This window comes from Passer montanus, unplaced genomic scaffold, assembly GCF_014805655.1.
Source record: "Passer montanus isolate IOZ18808 unplaced genomic scaffold, ASM1480565v1 scaffold16, whole genome shotgun sequence".
NCBI classification, from domain to species: domain Eukaryota; kingdom Metazoa; phylum Chordata; class Aves; order Passeriformes; family Passeridae; genus Passer; species Passer montanus.
In genome coordinates, this window is record NW_024363160.1 from 192,886 (window position 1) to 212,476 (window position 19,591).

General features: G+C 40.5%; 1 protein-coding gene across 1 annotated transcript; it reads right to left on the minus strand.

Moving 5' to 3' along the window:
• Positions 1-1,868: 1,868 nt before the first annotated feature.
• CHMP4C (charged multivesicular body protein 4C) lies at positions 1,869-19,500 on the minus strand. Its single transcript, XM_039703066.1, has 5 exons — positions 18,783-19,500; positions 11,554-11,731; positions 10,213-10,327; positions 7,542-7,650; positions 1,869-5,066 (listed from the first exon to the last, which is right to left on the minus strand). The coding sequence occupies exons 1-5, from the start codon at positions 18,976-18,978 to the stop codon at positions 5,002-5,004; spliced, it is 663 nt and encodes a 220-aa protein (XP_039559000.1). The 5' UTR covers positions 18,979-19,500; the 3' UTR covers positions 1,869-5,001.
• Between the last annotated feature and the right edge of the window lie 91 nt (positions 19,501-19,591).

A 19,591-nucleotide genomic window follows, 5' to 3' on the forward strand; every position in this document is an offset into this window, starting at 1 on the left:
AAGTGCAAGTTTAATTTTTTGAGAAAATGGTGCTAAACTCAGGGTAGAGTTGTAAATCCTGTTTGAACCCACGAAACACTCCTTGCCCCCTAAGACTTACGAAAGGGTGCTAAACACAGGGTACCCTGAGTTGTAAATCCTGTTTGAACCCACGAAACACTCCTTGCCCCCTAAGACTTACATGCTGAAAGCTGATGTCACAGCAATGGGAATGGGAGGTACTGACACCACCTCCATGGGAGCACACCACCAGTTCAGACAGCAAGTATTTAATGAAATACCACCTATTTGATTTAATTTAGTTCAAACCACAGATCTTCAACTTGCCTTTCAATCCTAGGGAGTTGGATGCCTGCCCTTTGACAAAGCCAGCTGAGGGGTACCTACACTGCCCTGCTGCCCTAAAAACAGCCTGGGGAGCAGTGGCTGCTGAGACAGCACAGGCTGCAAGGGGCTGGGTAAGTGTCAAGCCCAAACTCCCCAAGATGGCATTTGCCCAAAGTTTATCTTGGTAAAGAGGAATTTGACAGTCAACTGTAATAAACAGCAACCAGGGAATTATCAGAAGACTTCCAGTTGCAGGGGGAAAAGTCAGCTAGCATACATACAAGCAAAAGACAAAAACACAAGTGTAGTGTGCAGGAGAGGAGGGAAGCAGGGCAGCAGAGGGGATCTGTGACCCTGCCAGACACAGTCATCCTAGGTAGACAAGGTTGTTCAGAAATTTCTAGGCACATATTAGCATTTCATAACTGTATAATCTAGTTTGATCTGCAGATATTGATTCTAAGAGTATAGTTCAGTGGTTACAATGTAACCACATGCTGATAATAAAATAAACCATTTAAACTATGATCAAGGTCACATTAAGTTACACTTTTCCTACAATATACACCTGACTCAACAGCGCTATGAAGGTGGGTCTTGCCATAGTCTCTGCATTGGGGACAGATGTGAGAAAATGTGACAGCTACATGAAATTATACTACTTGTAATTCTTAAGATGTCCTGCTAAATAATTTTTAAGACTAAATTTTTCTCCTTATGTTTCTAAAAAAATTACATAATTAAAATAAGCTGTACATCATGAAAGACAGTGAGATTTTCTAAATATTCCCCCTGCACACTCATCCAGTTCTACCTCCCCACAGCTGTAGACACAGACAGCAGTGCTCACACCACAGCAACTCCTTGGCATTTTGTGACAAAGCCCTTAGGACTCACAAAGAGGAAAAGAGAAACCGCCCAAGCAATTGAAACCTTTCCACACCAGATAATGAATGGTGGTCCTAAATCACTGCTCCAGCACTTCATACTTACATGTAAATATATGTGTGAGTACATAAGGTGAGACACTATACACACACACAGACTTTAAAGGGATTCTAATAAGATAAATGAAAAAAATGCCTTTTGTATTTGTCTCACTTCATCCTTGCCTATCATATATTTTTGTTTTTCATTTTTAAAAGACCTGATCATTCTTCCTTTCAAGGAAGGCCTGGAAAGAGCAAAACACATATTTCTGAAACAATGATGAGATCTTCAGGTCAGAGGGGAGGAGAGGGAGGCATTTTGGATATATTAAATTAAAATAACTTCTTGCAAGACAATGGTTAAGTGTGAAGGAATGCAGCCCAAACCCCACAGCTTACACTGGGGTGGGATTGGTTGTTTTCTAAACCAAATCAACTTCAAAGAATTCTTGAATTCTTACTGGCTGTTGAAAGAGTAATACATCGAAAAAATGTTTCAAAATATTCTCACGTCCTTTAAAAGAGCACTATATCCTAATGACAGTATAAGGAGGGTACTTAGAATTTTGCCTGATAGGAAAAGAAATTTAATAAAAACATGTAACACCAACATGACACCAAAATATTTATTTACAGTGTGTGTATATATATACATACATGAACTGGTTTCACTTTTTATTAATATCTTTTCCCCTTTTTAAAGTTATCCAGGTTAAAAATGTCTAAGCCTGTTAGGAGAAAAAAAAAACAATCTCAGAATAAATAAGCAACAAGAAAGTAAGTCAGTTATAGTACACCATCTGCTGCCACAGTCCTCCTGTAAAATATGTTCCAGTTAATAGGGTACATTTACAATAACACATTGACACTATTCACTCTCAGCTGCTTACATACTAAACAAATACCATCTTGGCATGAAGAGAGACATATGTTCAAATAAGAAAGAGCCATTCGTCCCACTGTTACCTGAATTTACACAGGAAAGAGCCACTCCCTCAGCTGAACTAAATCCCTACAACCCTTTTCCCTTGAAGAAAACTGGTGTCCAAAAAAAATATGGCAACAAGCACTCCAGTTTGTTTGTTGAAGTCCACGGTGTATTTTCCTTTCTGTGCATCACTACAGTGTTTCTGAGTATAATTTCACCAACCTCACATCCTGACCTGTGAACTGGTACATGAGTTTGTCTTTCTGCATCACCAGCCACTATCCACAGGCTTTCAGAGCAGCTCACCTGAATATTCAGTCTCATTTCTTCACCTTTCAAAAGTTTTGTTTTTAAAGTGCTTGGTCTAAACATTAATAAGCTGAACGCACCTGAAGCTTCTTCAGGATCAACACTTGGCCAAAACACTGCTGGAAGTAAGCAGTCAAATGCTGGTTTGCAAAGGAGAAGATCTCTACAGGATTATTTTGTCTCCATGGAAGGGTGTTCACATGGAAAGTTCATATTCAAAAACAGCAAGCCCACATTTTCCAAAGCAGACTGAAAGTCACTTTAGTTTCAAAATTGAAGCTTAGAGACCCATTAGGTTGTAGAGCACTTCAAATATGCCAAGAGCTACCTATGTAAGAGCTGAGTATTGTTAAACTACTAATTCAAACAAGAAAAGGGGCTGGAAACCAGCTTTTCCAAACTAACTATGGGACTGTGTTGGCATGGCCTCATATTTAGAAATACCAGAAGCGTCCATGTCCACACTGCCAGCCTTGCACAGTCATACACCCAATGTGTGCTAATATGTTCTGTACATAACTCAGAGACCTGAATAAACTGCACACCTTGAACACAGGATTCAAGCCAAAAGGGTTAGCAAATGGATTTGAAATAACTTAGAATATTTGCTATTTTACTAAATATTCCTGCTTTCAGCTAGTATCTCATGCTGAATTTCAGCAAGCCTTAAAACCAAGTAGCATTTTGTTAGTATTTGGTTGTTCAAAATGTATTTTTAAATTTAAGGCAATTTTTCTCTTTTTTTTCCCTGTTTTATTTTGTATTTAAACAAAAATTAAAACTTCCTCTACTCTCAACAAAAAGGGACAATTTTCTTGGTACCTCCAAATTTTAGGACAGAATTAACACACCCACTTTTTTCCAGTAAGAAAATTATCCAAAGTGGCAAGGTTTGATTCAGCTCTCATACAGATACAATCCAAAAGCAAATCCTCCACAGAGAATGGAAGTCCTGAAAAAGTTAATCTCTCCACAGGGTTTATATATTTTGGATTTCATCCATGGGGCTCAACTTGAAAGGCTCTGAGCAGACCATGTCTAGAAACACATATTTGCTTATATTTAAGCTAAAATCCACTAAGCTGAAGGCTATTGAAGCCTGTTGAAGCTGAACACCCAGCAAATCACAGGATAAAGCCTGCAGGAGTAGGGGTCAGTCTTATGTTGCTGAAGATCTACAGAAACCAAGTCCACCACTATTCCCCAAGTGGTTCAGTCATCACTAAATTTAAATTCATTTGAAAACAAGAAACCTAGATCAAGGACTGTGCTTCCTACACCCCTAGGAACTCCACACTGTTCTACTATTTCCTTGTAATTGACAGTAGGCTACTAGCATAGAGCTTAAGCGTTATTTAATACCTTGTTAAAGCAGCCTATTTAATTTATGGGTTGTGTTTGAACAATCTCTCCATATATATGTAGCAGTTATAGCACTCAAGAATGGCATTTTTAACTTAGGCTAAACCAGGACAGTAACACACCAACTTGACAAGCAACCCAGAATCAGCTTTTAACCAGGGTTTAAAAAGGCCTTGCAAATGCAACACACTGGTATTATTTCCATTCACAAACTGAGTAAGAGAAAAGAACCAGATGCTCAGAAATTAAAACTATTTTGAAATTCTGTGACTAAAAACGTGTTGCTAATTCCTTTGATGAGGATGAACATTATGATACAAAGTAAAGACTCATCCTAGAAAGACAGGGTAGAGGAAAAGAACACAGGAAGGTCAAATCTCTTCTGGAGTTTTGACAGGCTTAATGAAAATCAGTAGTGTTTGGCAGGAATCTGCAAGAACCTAGACATTTTGCTTTCCTTGATCACTGTAATTTTGTAACCTAATCAGAAATAGTCCAAAATACAATTCAACTTGACCTATAGAAGTGCATGGGACATTTTGGCCAGTCAAAACAAAACAAATAACACATCCCACTTCAATAAGCCTATAGAAGAGCTTCCTCTTAATATCTAGAACACCATAAGTTGCTCCAGGCAGACTGCTTGAATCTTCATGTCCAAATGAATAGTTATTAGTTCTTGGGCTCAAAGAACTTGCAAGTGAGGACACATATTAAGCTGTTTTGCTAATATTCAAATAGTCTGAACCAAATAACCCTCTAGTCAGAGGGCCCTGATGACTTACTTAACTTTCTCATTTCAAAAATTAATCCAGCTTTGAGCATAAGTGAGGCACATGGGTTTTATGAACCAACAGATATGGTAAGATAGTATCTGTTAAAAACTGATACTAATAATAAAACAAATCTCTTGATGAGGCTTTAAAAAAATATGCCTGAAGGCTTAGGCAACTACTTAATTCTTTTGTTTGCTGGTTTTTAAGCTAGTTTTGTAATATGGCAGTAACACTAGTCTCAGCAAGACATGCCATAAAAAACCCAGCCTGTATGAAATGCAACCACAATACATCAATGTGGTTATAAAACAGCAGTACAGCTCTTTACATTCTGCACTATAATGTTTGTTGTTATAAAAAGATCATGCTCTTATGAAGCCCAGGCAGCCAGTTGCTTCATTTCATCTTCATCCTCTGCTCTTTTCCTGGTCGATGCTGCAGATAAAAAGACAATAACCATCAATTAATGTAACAGTCAGAACCATTCTATCTGTTAGCATGAAGACTTGCATAGTGCTTTTCTCTTTGAAGATCTCAGACCAATTTACTGAGTAGCAAGCTGAACATGAGTAATGCAGGAATGAAGCTCATAAGAAATGTGATTATGCCTCATCATTATTTTGTATAGAACTCTGAAGTTCACAAAATAGGTCTGATGTCATTCCTCCTAAAAGACTCACATAGAAAAAGCATTTAATTTCTAAAGGTTGACACAGTCAGAAAAGGCCCACAAGAATGCTGTCAGTTCTCTCACCACCATGTAAACAAGAAAAGTCACCTATGCTGGCCAGCTGCACATCCTGCTACCTTTCCAAATAGTGCTGAGAGGTTCTGCACATGCAAGTCTCTGGATGAACTCACCCCATTTTAATGGGTGGGGTCATTTATTAAATGGAGAAAGACATTCCTGAACTTGCTTTGCTCAAGTGACATCAGTTAACTGCTGTGGTCACTGCAACAATTCCCAGCTCTGTATCAGGTACTACACACACTTTGTACCCAAATCTCCTATCCCACATCATCTGCATTCACTAAACTAAAACCTCACTCAAACTGGCTTCATTTGCTGACCTGCAAACTAGATAGCCAAGCACCAAGGTTCAGCCTCAGGCTGCCTCCTCTACCTGTGGGCTGTGCACATCAGGACCGGCATCTCTCCAGCCAGAGTGGAACACTTAGTGGGTCCAACCCCTGCGTGTGCACCTTTACAGCAGCCAGCTGTCCCACCTGAGGCAGCCACGGGGCTAGGAGCCGCCGTCTAGAGGGGAACTGCAACTACCACTTCAGGGACTAGGGCTGGGAAAAGCACTTGGGGGACCACAGCTTCAGTGCCTCTTCTGCAAATGTCACAGGTTCACTGTGTGACTGGGGAAGGTCACTACGCCTCGCTTCATTGCGGTTTCCTCATCTTCCAAATCAGGAGGGCAACATGCATCTCCAATTAGAATCCATCAACTGCATCTCGTATTATAAATCCATCAACTGGACTAAGTTTGCTATTACTGTGTAACAGTAAGCAGAAAACATAAGCCAGTTTTTCACAGCCTTGAACTACATAATTGTAACCAGCTCATCTTGCCTAAAGCAGCCATACAGATGGATATGGAAAATTAAAATAGTGAGAAGCACATGGAGATGGTCTGGGTTTAATAAAAATGTCAACTGGCACAGCTGGATCTGGAAGACAATGTATGAACAAATCATAAATGGCCAGACTGAATTTTCACTGTTTTTCTAAATCCTATTTTTTTTACAAGCTATTCAGCAACTGGGTTCAGCAGATGAGGCCACAGTCTCAGCTTGAACATTTTAAACTGCTTCTCAGGATTTAAGTGTAATCTGCCAAAACACATAGTATCTGAGTTGAGCTGGTCTAGGTAACCTGTTCTGTAGCAGAAACTATAAACCACCTGTGTCACATATGTGCTGTCCTTACCATCAAGTATTTTTATTCTTTTACTAATGTCAGTACACAGCTCTGGAAGACAATATATGAACAAATCATAAATGGCCAGACTGAATTTTCACTGTTTTTCTAAATCTATTTTTTTTTACAAGCTATTCAGCAACTGGGTTCAGTAGATGAGGCCACAGTCTCAGCTTGAACATTTTAAACTGCTTCTCAGGATTTAAGTGTAATCTGCCAAAACACATAGTATCTGAGTTGAGCTGGTCTAGGTAACCTGTTCTGTAGCAGAAACTATAAACCACCTGTGTCACATATGTGCTGTCCTTACCATCAAGTATTTTTATTCTTTTACTAATGTCAGTACACAGCAAGTCTTTCAACTGACAGTGAAAAGCATAGTAAAAGTTGACTGCCTCTGGCTGAATTCAAAATGAACAGGGCAGAACTACAGAAAAATAAAACTACAGCTTAATACCAGGAATAAGCCTGTTCAGTACAAAGAAAGCAAAGGAATGAACATATGTCTTTAAATATGTACTTCCCAATCCCTCCTTCACTTCTAATTAAAATACCAGTGGAAAATATCAAACCACCACCCTGCAAAGCTGGATCTTCATGACATAAACATTTGGAAACTAGGTCAGACTAATTGAAAGAAACTAAGGATTGAATTGCCAAAAAAAAGGGGGAAAAAAGGCAAAAAAGACCATTTTTCAATTATCTTACTACATCTCAGTATGTGTGTATGTGCAAGGTCAAGTTCCCTGAGTTTGTCACCCCAAATCTACAGAGAATTTGGTCCTAAATGCTTTCACAGAGCAAAATGGAAATCCACTCTGCTTTTTCTGTTAAGCCGATACAAAAATAGGAAAAGGAATTTATAACATTTTGAAAGTTATAACAGAGTTAAATGCATATCTGAAACCCTCTCCTCTTCCTCTCCCCTTTCTCCCAGCACGGCTCAATGATGAGAAATGTAAAATAGCAAGCAGGCATTTTACCAGGGTGAGAAGGCAGCGATGTGGACGGAACACTTGGCAGCCTGACATCTCTCATTCCCTTGTTCAGTTCTTCTTGCTCCAGTTCTTCTAATTCTGCCAGCAACTCATCCTAAATTCAAGGAAAAAATTATTTACAAATTCTGACAGTGATTACACGCAAGGGTACAATAAACCACCATGAAGCAAAGTACTACTGAAAAAACACTTTATACCTGAAAGGGCATTTCAAGAAACAGTATATTAAATGTGCAATTTTTACAAAGTATGAGCAGTTAAGTAAGCCTTAACTGAACACTGAAAATAGGACAATGAAAGTCAGAAACAGGACAAGGAATAAACTTAAAAACAAAACTAACAGCAGTACAATACATGCCAAAAAGGCAAATACGGGAGTAAAAAGCCTCTCTACTCTGCTGTCCTCAGGTTTATTCCATATCTAGAGCCTGTATTCTTCAATGGATTCTAACTTTAACATGCCATTTCTCCCATTTTAAAAGGCAAACACCTTCCACTGGTTATAAGGCAGACTGTCATTAAACATTATGCTTCAGCCCTATCACATAAGTGCAGGATTATATGTGATTTCAAAGCAGCACTGGAATCAAAACTGTCCTCCAGGGTCCTGTATTCACCCTTGAAGCACGCAGCATTCGTGGGCTTTTAGGTGCAGAGGCTGATTTGGACAGATGATCTAATCCACTTGTATAATGCTAAAAATAAAAAGGCTGTACGCTTTTTAAAAAAGCAAGGAACTTATTCCTCAGCTGAAATTTCCCAAAGAAAGGAAGCTAAATGTTACATATATGTGGAGAAATGGACCTTTGCCACATTGATGAAATGATTTAAAAGAAAAATGGGCAAAAACAACTGGAGAGGGGTGTGGTAAGTGTCAAAAAAGTAGTAAAGAAAGAGCTATTAGGTACTGAAATGGGCTCTGCCTACACATTTACACTTTGTTTATCGCCAATGTAGAAGTTAAAATGATAGTTGCACAGCCACCACAGGACTTTATACCTGCATTTATTTTCTCATGGTTTTATAATTTAAGGCAAACATACACTGTGCCAACCCAGGGAGAAGAAACTCTTATGTTACTGTGCCTGGAGCAGGAGAAATCACACACTTCCATGGTCTCCTTACAGCCACAGCACATGTGTGAAGAGAAAATGCATACAAGTGCATGGAAAAAACATCCTTTAAAAAATTAAAACAAATATTATCCTTCAACACTAACCACCTTATATCCCAGCAATTAAGTCATTTATTCTAGCACTCTTAAGGTGCAGTAACCTGCAAACCAGGTTTCCCAGTTACTGCCAAGTGCTCTAAGAATTAGGCTCCTATGCAAAGGCTGGTAAAACGATGCCCCAGGTGACAGGGGTTTATTTCCCAAACAGGAACAATGCACATCAGCTTCAACTGGGATCCCTTGGGAACTTCCAGGTCAATCTACAACATGCTTACTAAGCCTAGACTCCAAAAAGTTAAGCACTGTTGAAAAGTAAGACACTGTACAGATGTTTGGGTGGCAGGATATTTTTCAATTGTTTGAAGCTCAGGCCAAATCCCATTCCTTGTGCCAGTAATGACCAAATGTTTCTTGGAAAGTCTATTTACATTCAAAGGGGAAATACAGAAAAACAGGTAATGGAAACAAAATACAAAGATTCATTATTATTTTCAACAAATTATAACTGTTGAATGAAACTCCCTCTTCCTCCCAAATCAAGCAAAATGTGCAATATAGCATTTCTATTTTTCTTTGTTGTCCATTTGGGAACATAGGAACAAATTAGTGGGGAATACAGTGAATGATTTGAGTATTCAGGACATTCTTCAAATGATTCTTAGTGCTTGGCCATTTTGAAACAAAATTGAAAAACAAAACAAAACTGGTTGTGATACTGAGCTTGACACCCATCTCTGCATTCCAGAGATTACAAGAATTTTGAGTAACCTTGACCCTTGAGTCCTCAAATATGGCTGGATCAGAAATAAATTATATCCTTTTTAGATGTACAAAATCAAATCTGGGGGCACTGGATGAAAGCTACTGCAACAAATTTTGAGAAGATCCTAAATGCCTTGTGAGGGTTTCAGAAGAAAAGAGGTTCAGAATGAAACCTTATTGCCTCCAACAGGTATTAGTTCTACCTGTCAGAGCTACTTCTGTGGTCTGGGCAACAGGGAAAGGACCTACATCTCCGAGCACTAAAAATGACCGTAAAAAAATGGTCCAAATATTCAGAATTATGAACAGCAGACTGTCCATGACATAGGGACATGCACTTAAGTCAAATGGATGTCTATTTGGAGCAACAAAAAATTATATGTTTCAGTGTCCACTTGGAGTAGAACAAATTACATGTTTTAGTGACCTTCTTTCAAGGTCACTATGAGAACAATAACTACAGGAGTGCAGTTAAAAATGCTTTTCTTAAAATTGATACATTTTTTTTTCTGTTTTTACATCTACAGATTTTTATTTAGTACATTATATATTTTATATATAATGGTTTTATTTACTTTTTATATTTATAATAAAATTCTACAATTGTCCTAGATAGGGTAAGGTAGAACCAAGGAATTTCACATCCACACTTCTTGAGAAACAAACCACTGCACAGCAGAATAACTATGGAACTAAAACCCACAGAGCTGAAGTACTAACCTCATCAAACTCATCACCAAAGGTGCCTCTGTTTGAGATAGCATCGGAAATTTCCTGGGCGACATCTTGCTGTTCAGTAATATCTTGCATTAAATCATCTATTTTGTTCAAATCCCTGGCAAGGTAACATGGAAACATTTTTTTAAAAGATGTATCATTCAAATCCTACAGAACACACTCACTTGAACAGATCCTGTTTTCTTTTTATGCCCATGACTCTACAAACATCAGAATTCACAGGGAATAATTTCCACACACACACCCACACCAGCTACTTCCATGTTGGGATTATAACAAAAGTCAAACTGCAGCAGAGTTTGTCTCTCCCTCTCTGTGCTCCTCATACCTCTGCCAGCCAGTCACAGCCCATGGGCAGATCCCCCAGGTCAGCATCTTTACAGGCTCTTTGGTACTTAAAGGGGCTTTAGAGGAAAGATGGGGATAAACATTTACACGGCTTGTTGTGAAGGGCAGAGGGTAAAAGCTTTAATCCAAAAGAGGGTCAATTTAGATTTGATTAAATGGAAGAAGGTTTTTACAATGAGGGTGGTGAAGCACCAGAACAGGTTGCCCAGAAATGGTGGACACCCCATCACTAGAAACATCCAAGGTCAGGTTGGATGGACTCTGAGCAACCTGATCTAGTTGAAGATGCTCCTCTTCACTGCAAGGTGTTTGGACAGAATTATCTTTCCATGTCCCTTTGAACCCAAAGTATTATATGATTTTATGGGTCTTTTTTGATGTTAAGCTTTCACCAGAACTGGGAAGAACTTAACAGAATTGCACCCCATTTAAACGTTTCCCCTTATTGTTAACTTTGTTATTGTTTCAGTTCCTGTTTATTTCTCCCCGAATAACCCTTCTGATTTAACTCTGTTTATTCAGGCAGAAAAACACCCCTTGAAACAATGTAAGACATAGGAAAAAAAAGAAAAAATAATTTTTTGGGGGGAGGATGGGGGGGTGTGGGGAAAGGAGGTGCATTTAATTAGTACTTTGAATCCCACAGTCAAGCTTATGGATTCTGAGGAAAAGAGTCCACCTAATTTCTATGAATAGATTTTCTTCTAGATAAACCAAGGGCAGAGGCCACTCTCCACTGCCAAGACAGACTGAAAAAAACAGATCTCACCAGTTAAGTGGACTTCCTTCTAGATTTATTGTTAGGAAATTACATTTTTCTGCCAAATATAACACTATAGCACTAACAGCATTCCTGACATTCAATGCCTAAACCAAAAATGAAGTCAAAACTAACTTGATACAACAGTCTGTAGTAATGGAATAATTTGAAAGTGGTTAGTAAGTTCAACTTGGAAGCTACTAGAAAACACTTACATATTTTCATGTACTTTTTTCATAGCTTGTGCAGCATAACCCATATTCTTGAGCACTTCTGTGTTGGTGTGGGAATTTTCCAATGCCTCTCTCTGGAACTCAATGGTCGAAAGTGTCCCATCAATTTGATTCAACTGTTTCTCATACCTCTTTTTTCTCTTCAGTGCTTGTAAGGCAGCTGTAATGGGAAGAGGCAAAGTGCATTGTGTGTTTTCATAGCAAATGCAAGGACAAGTAGTTCAGCATCAAGCTGACCTGCAGAATTTCATAATTCTCACCCTCCTACCTTACTATGAGGGAGACAAACTTTGACCACACCAGATCAGCAGCCTGTTAATCACCAACAGGCTGTTGCATGAACATGCTGGGAAGCCTCTTTTAGATTAACTCCTTTTAGCATCACAAGGAAAAGCAGCTTCTTCCTCCACTGTGGGAGATCTTGAACTCCATCCTGTGCACACAAGCAAACCAGGGAAGATGGGAAGGAAAAAGAAAAACATCAGAGAGAAGTCAGAAGGGAAGAAGCAGAAGAGAGAATAAAAGAATAAGCTGTAAAATGTAAGTAAAACCTAAGGAAGACAGTATAAGAATTTCTGCCATGACAACCACAACTCCATCAATGGTGCTTTCTGAACTTTGTCTCAGCAGCAATAACTGTGAAGTGCAATGGAGGGCCAAAATGGCCCAGCTAGGCAGGAGGGTTAGATCAGAGAAGGATTTCTCCAGCTTTTAGCTCATCTATTTCTTAACAACCACTTAGGAACATGATCTTTAAACCTTAGAATTTAAAAACACAAAGAATTTAGTAGACATGGGCACAGTCAAATCCAGCTACCCCACGATCTTTGTAAATTGTCGAGATTAGTATTTTATATTCACTAAGTTATGAGCAGCGCACTCTGCCCAGAGTAAATCATTACCAGAATAAAAGCACGTGACAAGCATGAGGAGAAAAGAACTTTTTCTTGGCCTCAGGGTGTGGAACACACACAATTTTGCCACAAGCATTTCCTGATGACAGTCCTTTCCAAACTATACATGTGCCAGGCTAAAAAATCGCACCAAACGAAACGAGACTGAGTTAACCCATTGTTTGGCTTCTTTCAATGTTATTAGCACCCCCAATTCTTCCCTTGTCTCCTACATTTAATTTTTTTAACAGATTCAGAGCCTGCCAGCCCCAGCAGCCCTGCAATCCCCCAAGCTCAACCATCAGCAGCAGCTACTGTTCCAATACTGTTAAAATTGCCCACTGAACCTTGACACTGGGGTACACAACTTTTCAAATGAAATTAAGATTCCCCCAAGGAGGGGGAATCTGTTACACACAGATTTATGGTGTGTAACAGCACGCTAAAAAAATTAATTCTTTGTTGACAAATGCTTGAATCAACATGATCAAAACTGCTTATCATGAGCTGCACAAGGACAGGCATTCACACAGGCTCAGATGCCTTCCACCACCTGCAGTGAGATGTTTCAGGACAGCAAACCACAATCCCAACAGATTAATCATGGCATTCAAATCCAAGATTTTCACAGGTTTTGGGGAATGGTTCAAACATCATGCATATTCTGAAGAAGTTGCACAAACACCAGATGATGTCATGCACACAGCAAATGTAAGAATTATAAAATTCTTGCTGGCAATTCTAAAATATTTAATTTTGATTTAATCCCAAACAATCTTTACCTACCTATTATTTCCTTATTTATGCTTAGTATTGGTAGAGTTAAGACACCAGCCACTTCCTTTCTTAGCTTTCATTGGATGAAATTTGATCCTGGATTCTTAGGTTAGGAATCTAGAGGTCCCAGACAAATGTAACAGTCTGAAACTGTGCATGACACCAGCTGGGCCAGAGAGGACTCTGAGGCTCTGTGGACTGAGGAGCACTCAGCTGGAGCAAGCATCTACATGGGGCAGTCTTTCTACTCAGTGTTCTTGAGAAATGGGACTCTGCAACAGTGCTGTTAGTATTGGCTGCTCACAGTTACACACACAGCAGTTGTTTTCAAAATCCTGAAGATCATTTAATTAAGCTACACCCAAATCAAGGAAACACAGGAAAAGCTAAACTCTCTGCAACTTCAGCTATTCACAAACAGCTTTTCCTAATTATTGTGGTGCAAGATATTATCTTCCTTCTCTTTAGTTTTAGCAGTGACTTACAGAATAAAGCAGTCCATAGGAAATAAATTCATACTCCTTTCTTATCAACCAAGGCATTTATAAATTCTCACACCACACTACATGATTTTCCTGATTTGTGTTAAATGAATGCCCTTTATTGCAGAGTATTTTCCTACAGTAGCTCCTATCACTAATTTATAAGAATTTCCTTGTTATTTGAAATCTATTTTCCTGTGTTTTATGAAGTACCTAGAATTTTAGTGCTTTTCTACTGCATATTACAAGCATTTTTAAATTCGTGTGCAAGTCTCACAGGACTGAAATGCTTCTGCTTTAGAATGCTACTGCATTCTAATTACCAAATTGGAGAAGAGCGTATCTATTAAAATATAATGAAATTGAGCAGAGAACAGAAACTTACTCCACTAAAGGTCTAAGAATGGCACTGAAAAATTGTGTTCCCCATTCCAAATATCTCAAAGAAGGAACACAGCCTGGAGAGGATGAGTTTGAACAGAGGTAGAGTCTGAGGAAGCAAGTGTTATTAACACCAATTCATTCAGGAAGAGGTGGAGGGCTTCTCCAGGAAAAAAACCCACAAAACAGTCTCATACTCTTTTTATTTTGTGTTCCAAAAAAGCCAATTCAACTCCCGAATTTTTTGATGTCAGCACTTTGCTGGGCTTTAGCACATTTCCTGAATCCAGTAAGCAGGATACAGCTCACAGATTAGGAACTAATCTTTTTAATATGAGTTTTTATTTTATAGTCAAGGTGTCTGGAACAAAAGAAGACTATGATATAAGTTTAAGTTTGCACATTAATGAACTCCTTTTATTAACACACAGAAGGATGCTTTTCCAGTATCGCTACAATGCTGACACTTTATTAAGGAAGCGGAAATGGCCAGCGTGCAATAAGAATCCTGGCCACACTTGATATCTAGATTTCAAAAGGAAAAACAGAAGTAATGGCATAGGAAGAGTTGTGCACCGTTCTCATGGTTTCACGACAGATCAGACAGAAAAGCAACAGTGCAGTAATACCACCTTCACCTGTCAAGCACACCACCAACACCCATCAGTACAGAAAGCACCAACAATCTCATCATCTTCTGAAGCAGAAATAAAACAATTGTCTAATAATCCTTATAATTCCCATGAGGAAACTACTGAAGTAGGAAAAGAATGTTTCCTCTGAAGATGTAACATGACTGTGAAAATATTAGGTCTCACTCTTGGATACAGTGCACAAACCTCCACCTCAGGCCTGCAAGGGATTCATGGACCGCAGATTCTGATCTTCCTCACTCCAGGGACAGCTGAAGGCAATGCTGCTGAGGCCATAAAAATCATAGGACCCTAATTAGGCTTATCATCAGCACTCATAGTGCTTAAAGCCTTGTGGAGGAAGCCACAAGCAGTTACAACTGAGGAGCTAAATCAAGAATAATAATGAGCTGGACAAGTTATAAGTATTCCAGTTCATGGCAAGACACTTGAAATGTGATCATGAAAGTCAGAGGACAACCACTGTAACTCACAGAGCAAAGGCACACCGAGGGCTTTCCTTTATGTCCCTCACTCCCAACCTGTCCCACAGCCTGCTGTAGGTGTGACTGTCCTGTCCACCACAACACACACCTACCACATCATTGTTTGGCTTCCACAGCCAAACACAGCCAATCCTGGTTACACCCAACTCATTGAAAAGGAATGCTACACAGCTACATAAGACCTGCCCTATCATAACATACAACACATTTAGCAGCATCTACTTGTGAAACCCTCTCTGTTATTCCCACTTTCTTCATACATTTTGTCTTCAGCAGTACTCTGTGGTTCTTTATGGTCAAGATTTAATCCTATTCTGGATGGCTTATCTTAACTTTATTCTTTTTACTAATTTTTATATTTTTAGGACCTGTGAAGGACATCGGGCTGAAACAACACACATTCTTGTGTATGTTATTTTCACAATTACAGGCATGCTTCAGAAAACACATTTCCTTTTAAACAAATTTCTCAAATATTCAGTATCACTTCCTGTTCTTTAAATTTTTTTCTATGTCCTTTAAAACAATGGATGGGAAAAGCCAATATGTAGATGGAGTTGGCAGATATGCACTAGCTGAAACTGAGAAACCCCAAAAAAGTACAGCAAGAGATTTTAAAAGTTTGTGCCTGGAATGAAGAGACATTAGAATTCAGTGCTAACTGTGAAAAAAATATTGCTTCTCATGGCATAATAATATTGCTTCTCATGACATTTCTCCTTTTCAGGAGGAATTTCAACAAACAAAAAACCCTCAAGTGGTTTAGCTACAATCAGATATTAATGGGGAATGCTGGAAATGCCTCACATCAAAAGTATAGCTAATTTCAGATTAGGTACAGGAACTGCAGAGATACTTCATAAAGGAAAAGCCAGGAATATTTCAGTGATGTTTCACATCTATGGCATAGCTAATGCATTACAGCTTTTAAATCAAGTTAAGCCTACTGATGTCACATGAAACCCATTCAAGAGTCATATGAAGTCATGAGAAATTGCTGGTGCTTGAATCTGCTCTCTTGTGTTGGTGCAACTGACTCAGACTCGTGCACCTAAAAGTGAGATCATATAATTTGGTGCATTTTCTATCCCTAGATACATCTTGCTCCAGTTGCTGACAGCCCTATTTTAGTTTCCATAGGCTTCTACACAAATGTAATACAGAAAAAAAAAACCAACTTACTTTAAAAATAACCAGCGATGTCCCTCCAAAACCCTTACTTCAACAAGGCAATGTAGATGAAAACTTTTATTCTCTCATTTGTATGTTTACATAATGTTACAATAGATGGTGGTTAGCACAGATTTTCTCTGAGCTATACAGCACTACACACTAGCTAATATATCAATGTAAATCAACAGTAATTAAACTGTAAAGCAATTGACATATCAAATGAAGACATATTATTGGGGATTTAAGTTCACTGACTATCCTGCTAAATTTAAGCACTTTGGCACAGCAAGGTTATATTTTAAACAACATATGGTTCATATTGTTTCTCCTCTGACTGTACTTAAGTTATCCCATTTTGGTTTTAGAACCATTTTTGGCATGAACAGAAGCTGCCCCACTGCACTTTTAGCCCTACTCTTGCCTCTTTATTGTTCTTAACTGTAGGTCCCCGAGCAAATGACAAAATAAAAGCCAGTTATTTTTAACACTACAGCTCAACACTACAGTTTGCAATATGACTCCATGAACAATTTAATAGATTAAAAACCAGGACAATTGCATATTGAGCACTGCAGTGGAAACAACGATCTTCAGATATCAAATGCTGCATGCCTGAAGCAAAAGGCCAACACACACCTGAAACCACCATCAACCAGCTAATTTAAAGAAGAAGCAGATCCACCTTTTCCCAACAAATTCTCAAATTTTGTGCCCCACTCACAGGTGCACAAGCACTCATGTAGCTACCAGGTCAACTGGTAAGTGGAATTTAAACCATCCTGGGTAAAAAGAATAACCCAGACAAAAAACCCCACAATATTTTACAACATCCAGCTTTCTGAAACACACCCTTCAGGGAGCTCTGCTAAGGGAAAGGAAGGGCGCAGTACAAGGGCAGGAGTGAGGCAGGAAATGCTTTTTCTTTCTGCAAATGTGCCAGCTTATATTTCAGGTTTGGGATGAAGTTCCAGAGCAGCATGTCTGGATTTAACCAGGAATTACTACAGTCATAGGATCCAACATGTTTGCTTGTATCAGCCCTGCAGCTCAGGCTTTTGCACAATGAATTCAGCCCCAGGAGTCACCTGGTCACTTTGTCCCATAGTAAATTAGCTTCCAGCTGGATCACCTTCCTGAACTAGCTCACCATGACAGTACAGAGGTGCCAGTAGCTGGACAAGGGACCACAAGACACTCCAGCTGAAGCCTGGGGACTAGATAGTGTGAGACTGGGGCAACTGTGACAATTGTGAGCTCCCATTCTCTTGAGCAGCTGTCTCAGTTGAGCTCTCAACTGACTTTACTCCCTCGACTGTGCCTTCAAATCTGTCCCATCTTGACCCACAATTTTAAATCCGTTTTAACTAAAAGTTAGCTTAGTTAAACTGCCTTTTTATAATAATTACTAAATGCTAAATTATTACAAATACATTAGAGGGCTAACCAGGACACCTCTAACACACAGCTCTGCACAAGTTCAAAGTTACAGGGCATTATTTTTTAAATTACTGAGTAACAGAACAAGCAGGCAAAAGACCTACTTTCTTGTTACATCACAAATCTTTAATTCAAAATAATCTTCTTCTGTTATTAAGCATTTAAATTAAAATACAGCTCAGGAAAATAGGCCTCCATCGGCTTCAGGAAGTAATTAACTTGTTTCTCTGAGGCCTATATATCCCCAAGACACTGACTACCATCATTTGCTTCCCAGGGCTGGCAACATCAGTATACATAGGAGCCAGGCTTTCTGACCCCTTAGCATCCTCTCCTCTGCAGCTAACAACGTCCCAGAGCAGTAGTCACTAATACTCCAAGCTATCATTCTTTTTTTGGTTGCACATATACTTCTTACATTATTTGGACAAATCATTGCATCACTTTGTTGCTCAGCTGTCAGGAATGGGGATAATGTGCATTGATTCGTGAATATACAGGAGATCCGCACATCCTTCATCTCGTTCGCCACTTGCGCAGCCAACGCTGAGCCCCTAAACAGCGATTCCCTCCCCTGCTGAGCAGCAGTACTTTGCCCCCCGTGTATCCAACCAGTGCTTGCATCGACTGCGGCGCAAAGCACGAACAGGAGAATCGCACAGGAAACCACAGACAGCACTTTTGTGAGGAATAACAAATTCCCATCCCGCTATATGAATCCACAGTTCACTAAACACTCATTGATCCCAAAACCGCCATCCCGCCTGGCGTGTGGCGATGGTTGCTCGGAGCGCACAGCCGAAGCGCACCGCACACCTGCGGGCCCAGGTGCCCCGGCCCAGCCGCGGCCCCGGCGGGACCCGAGTGCCCCTCGTACCCAGGGCGCTCCAGCCCCGGGATTTAATCGCGCGGAGCCCGGCCCGCACTCACCTCGCTTGTTCTTGGTGCCGTGCTGCCGGGCTACCGCCAGCTCCCGCTCGATCCGCGTCTCCAGGTACTCCTGCTTCTTGCTGAGCATCTCCTCCGTCTCTCGCAGCCGGGCCAGCGCCTCTTGCGGCGAGGGTCCCCTGCGGCCCTTGGAGCCGGCCGAGCCGCCCCCCTTAAAGAACTTGGAGATCTTGCTCATGGCGGCGATCCCAGCTCGGCGCCCGCCGACGGAAACGTCTGGCCTGCCCGGTCCTCAGGAGCCTCCCTGCCCGGCACACGCCGTGACAGCACTTCCTCAGCCCAGGGGCGGCGGCGGCACCGCACCTGGCGGCGGGGCGGGCCCGGGGCGGCTCCGCGGAGGCCGAGCTGCCGCCGCCCTCAGCCAGCGCCGGGCAGAGCGGAGGCAGGAGCCGGCGAGCTCCGCGGGGCAGCCGCAGGGTCCTGGGACGGGCCGGCGCTGCGGAGGCGGCTGCGAGTTTGTGCTTTCCCCCTAACTTTTTTCCCATGTCACAGAATCGCAGAATTCACAGTGGGTCACCTGGGCTAGCCTCTCTGCTCTCGCAGGGTCATCCTAGAGCACATGGCACAAGATTGCATCTAGGCGGCTCAGTATCTCCAAGGAGGGACATTGCACAAGCTCTCTGGGCAACCTGTTCGATTGCGTGGTATCCACACAATAAAAAAGTTATTCCTTGTATTCAGGTGGAAAATCCTGTGCCATCAGTTTCTGCCTGTTGCCTCGTCCTATTTCTTGGCACCACAGAGAACCTCACCCCAGCCTCTTGGCACCCTCCCGTAAGATGCTTATAGAC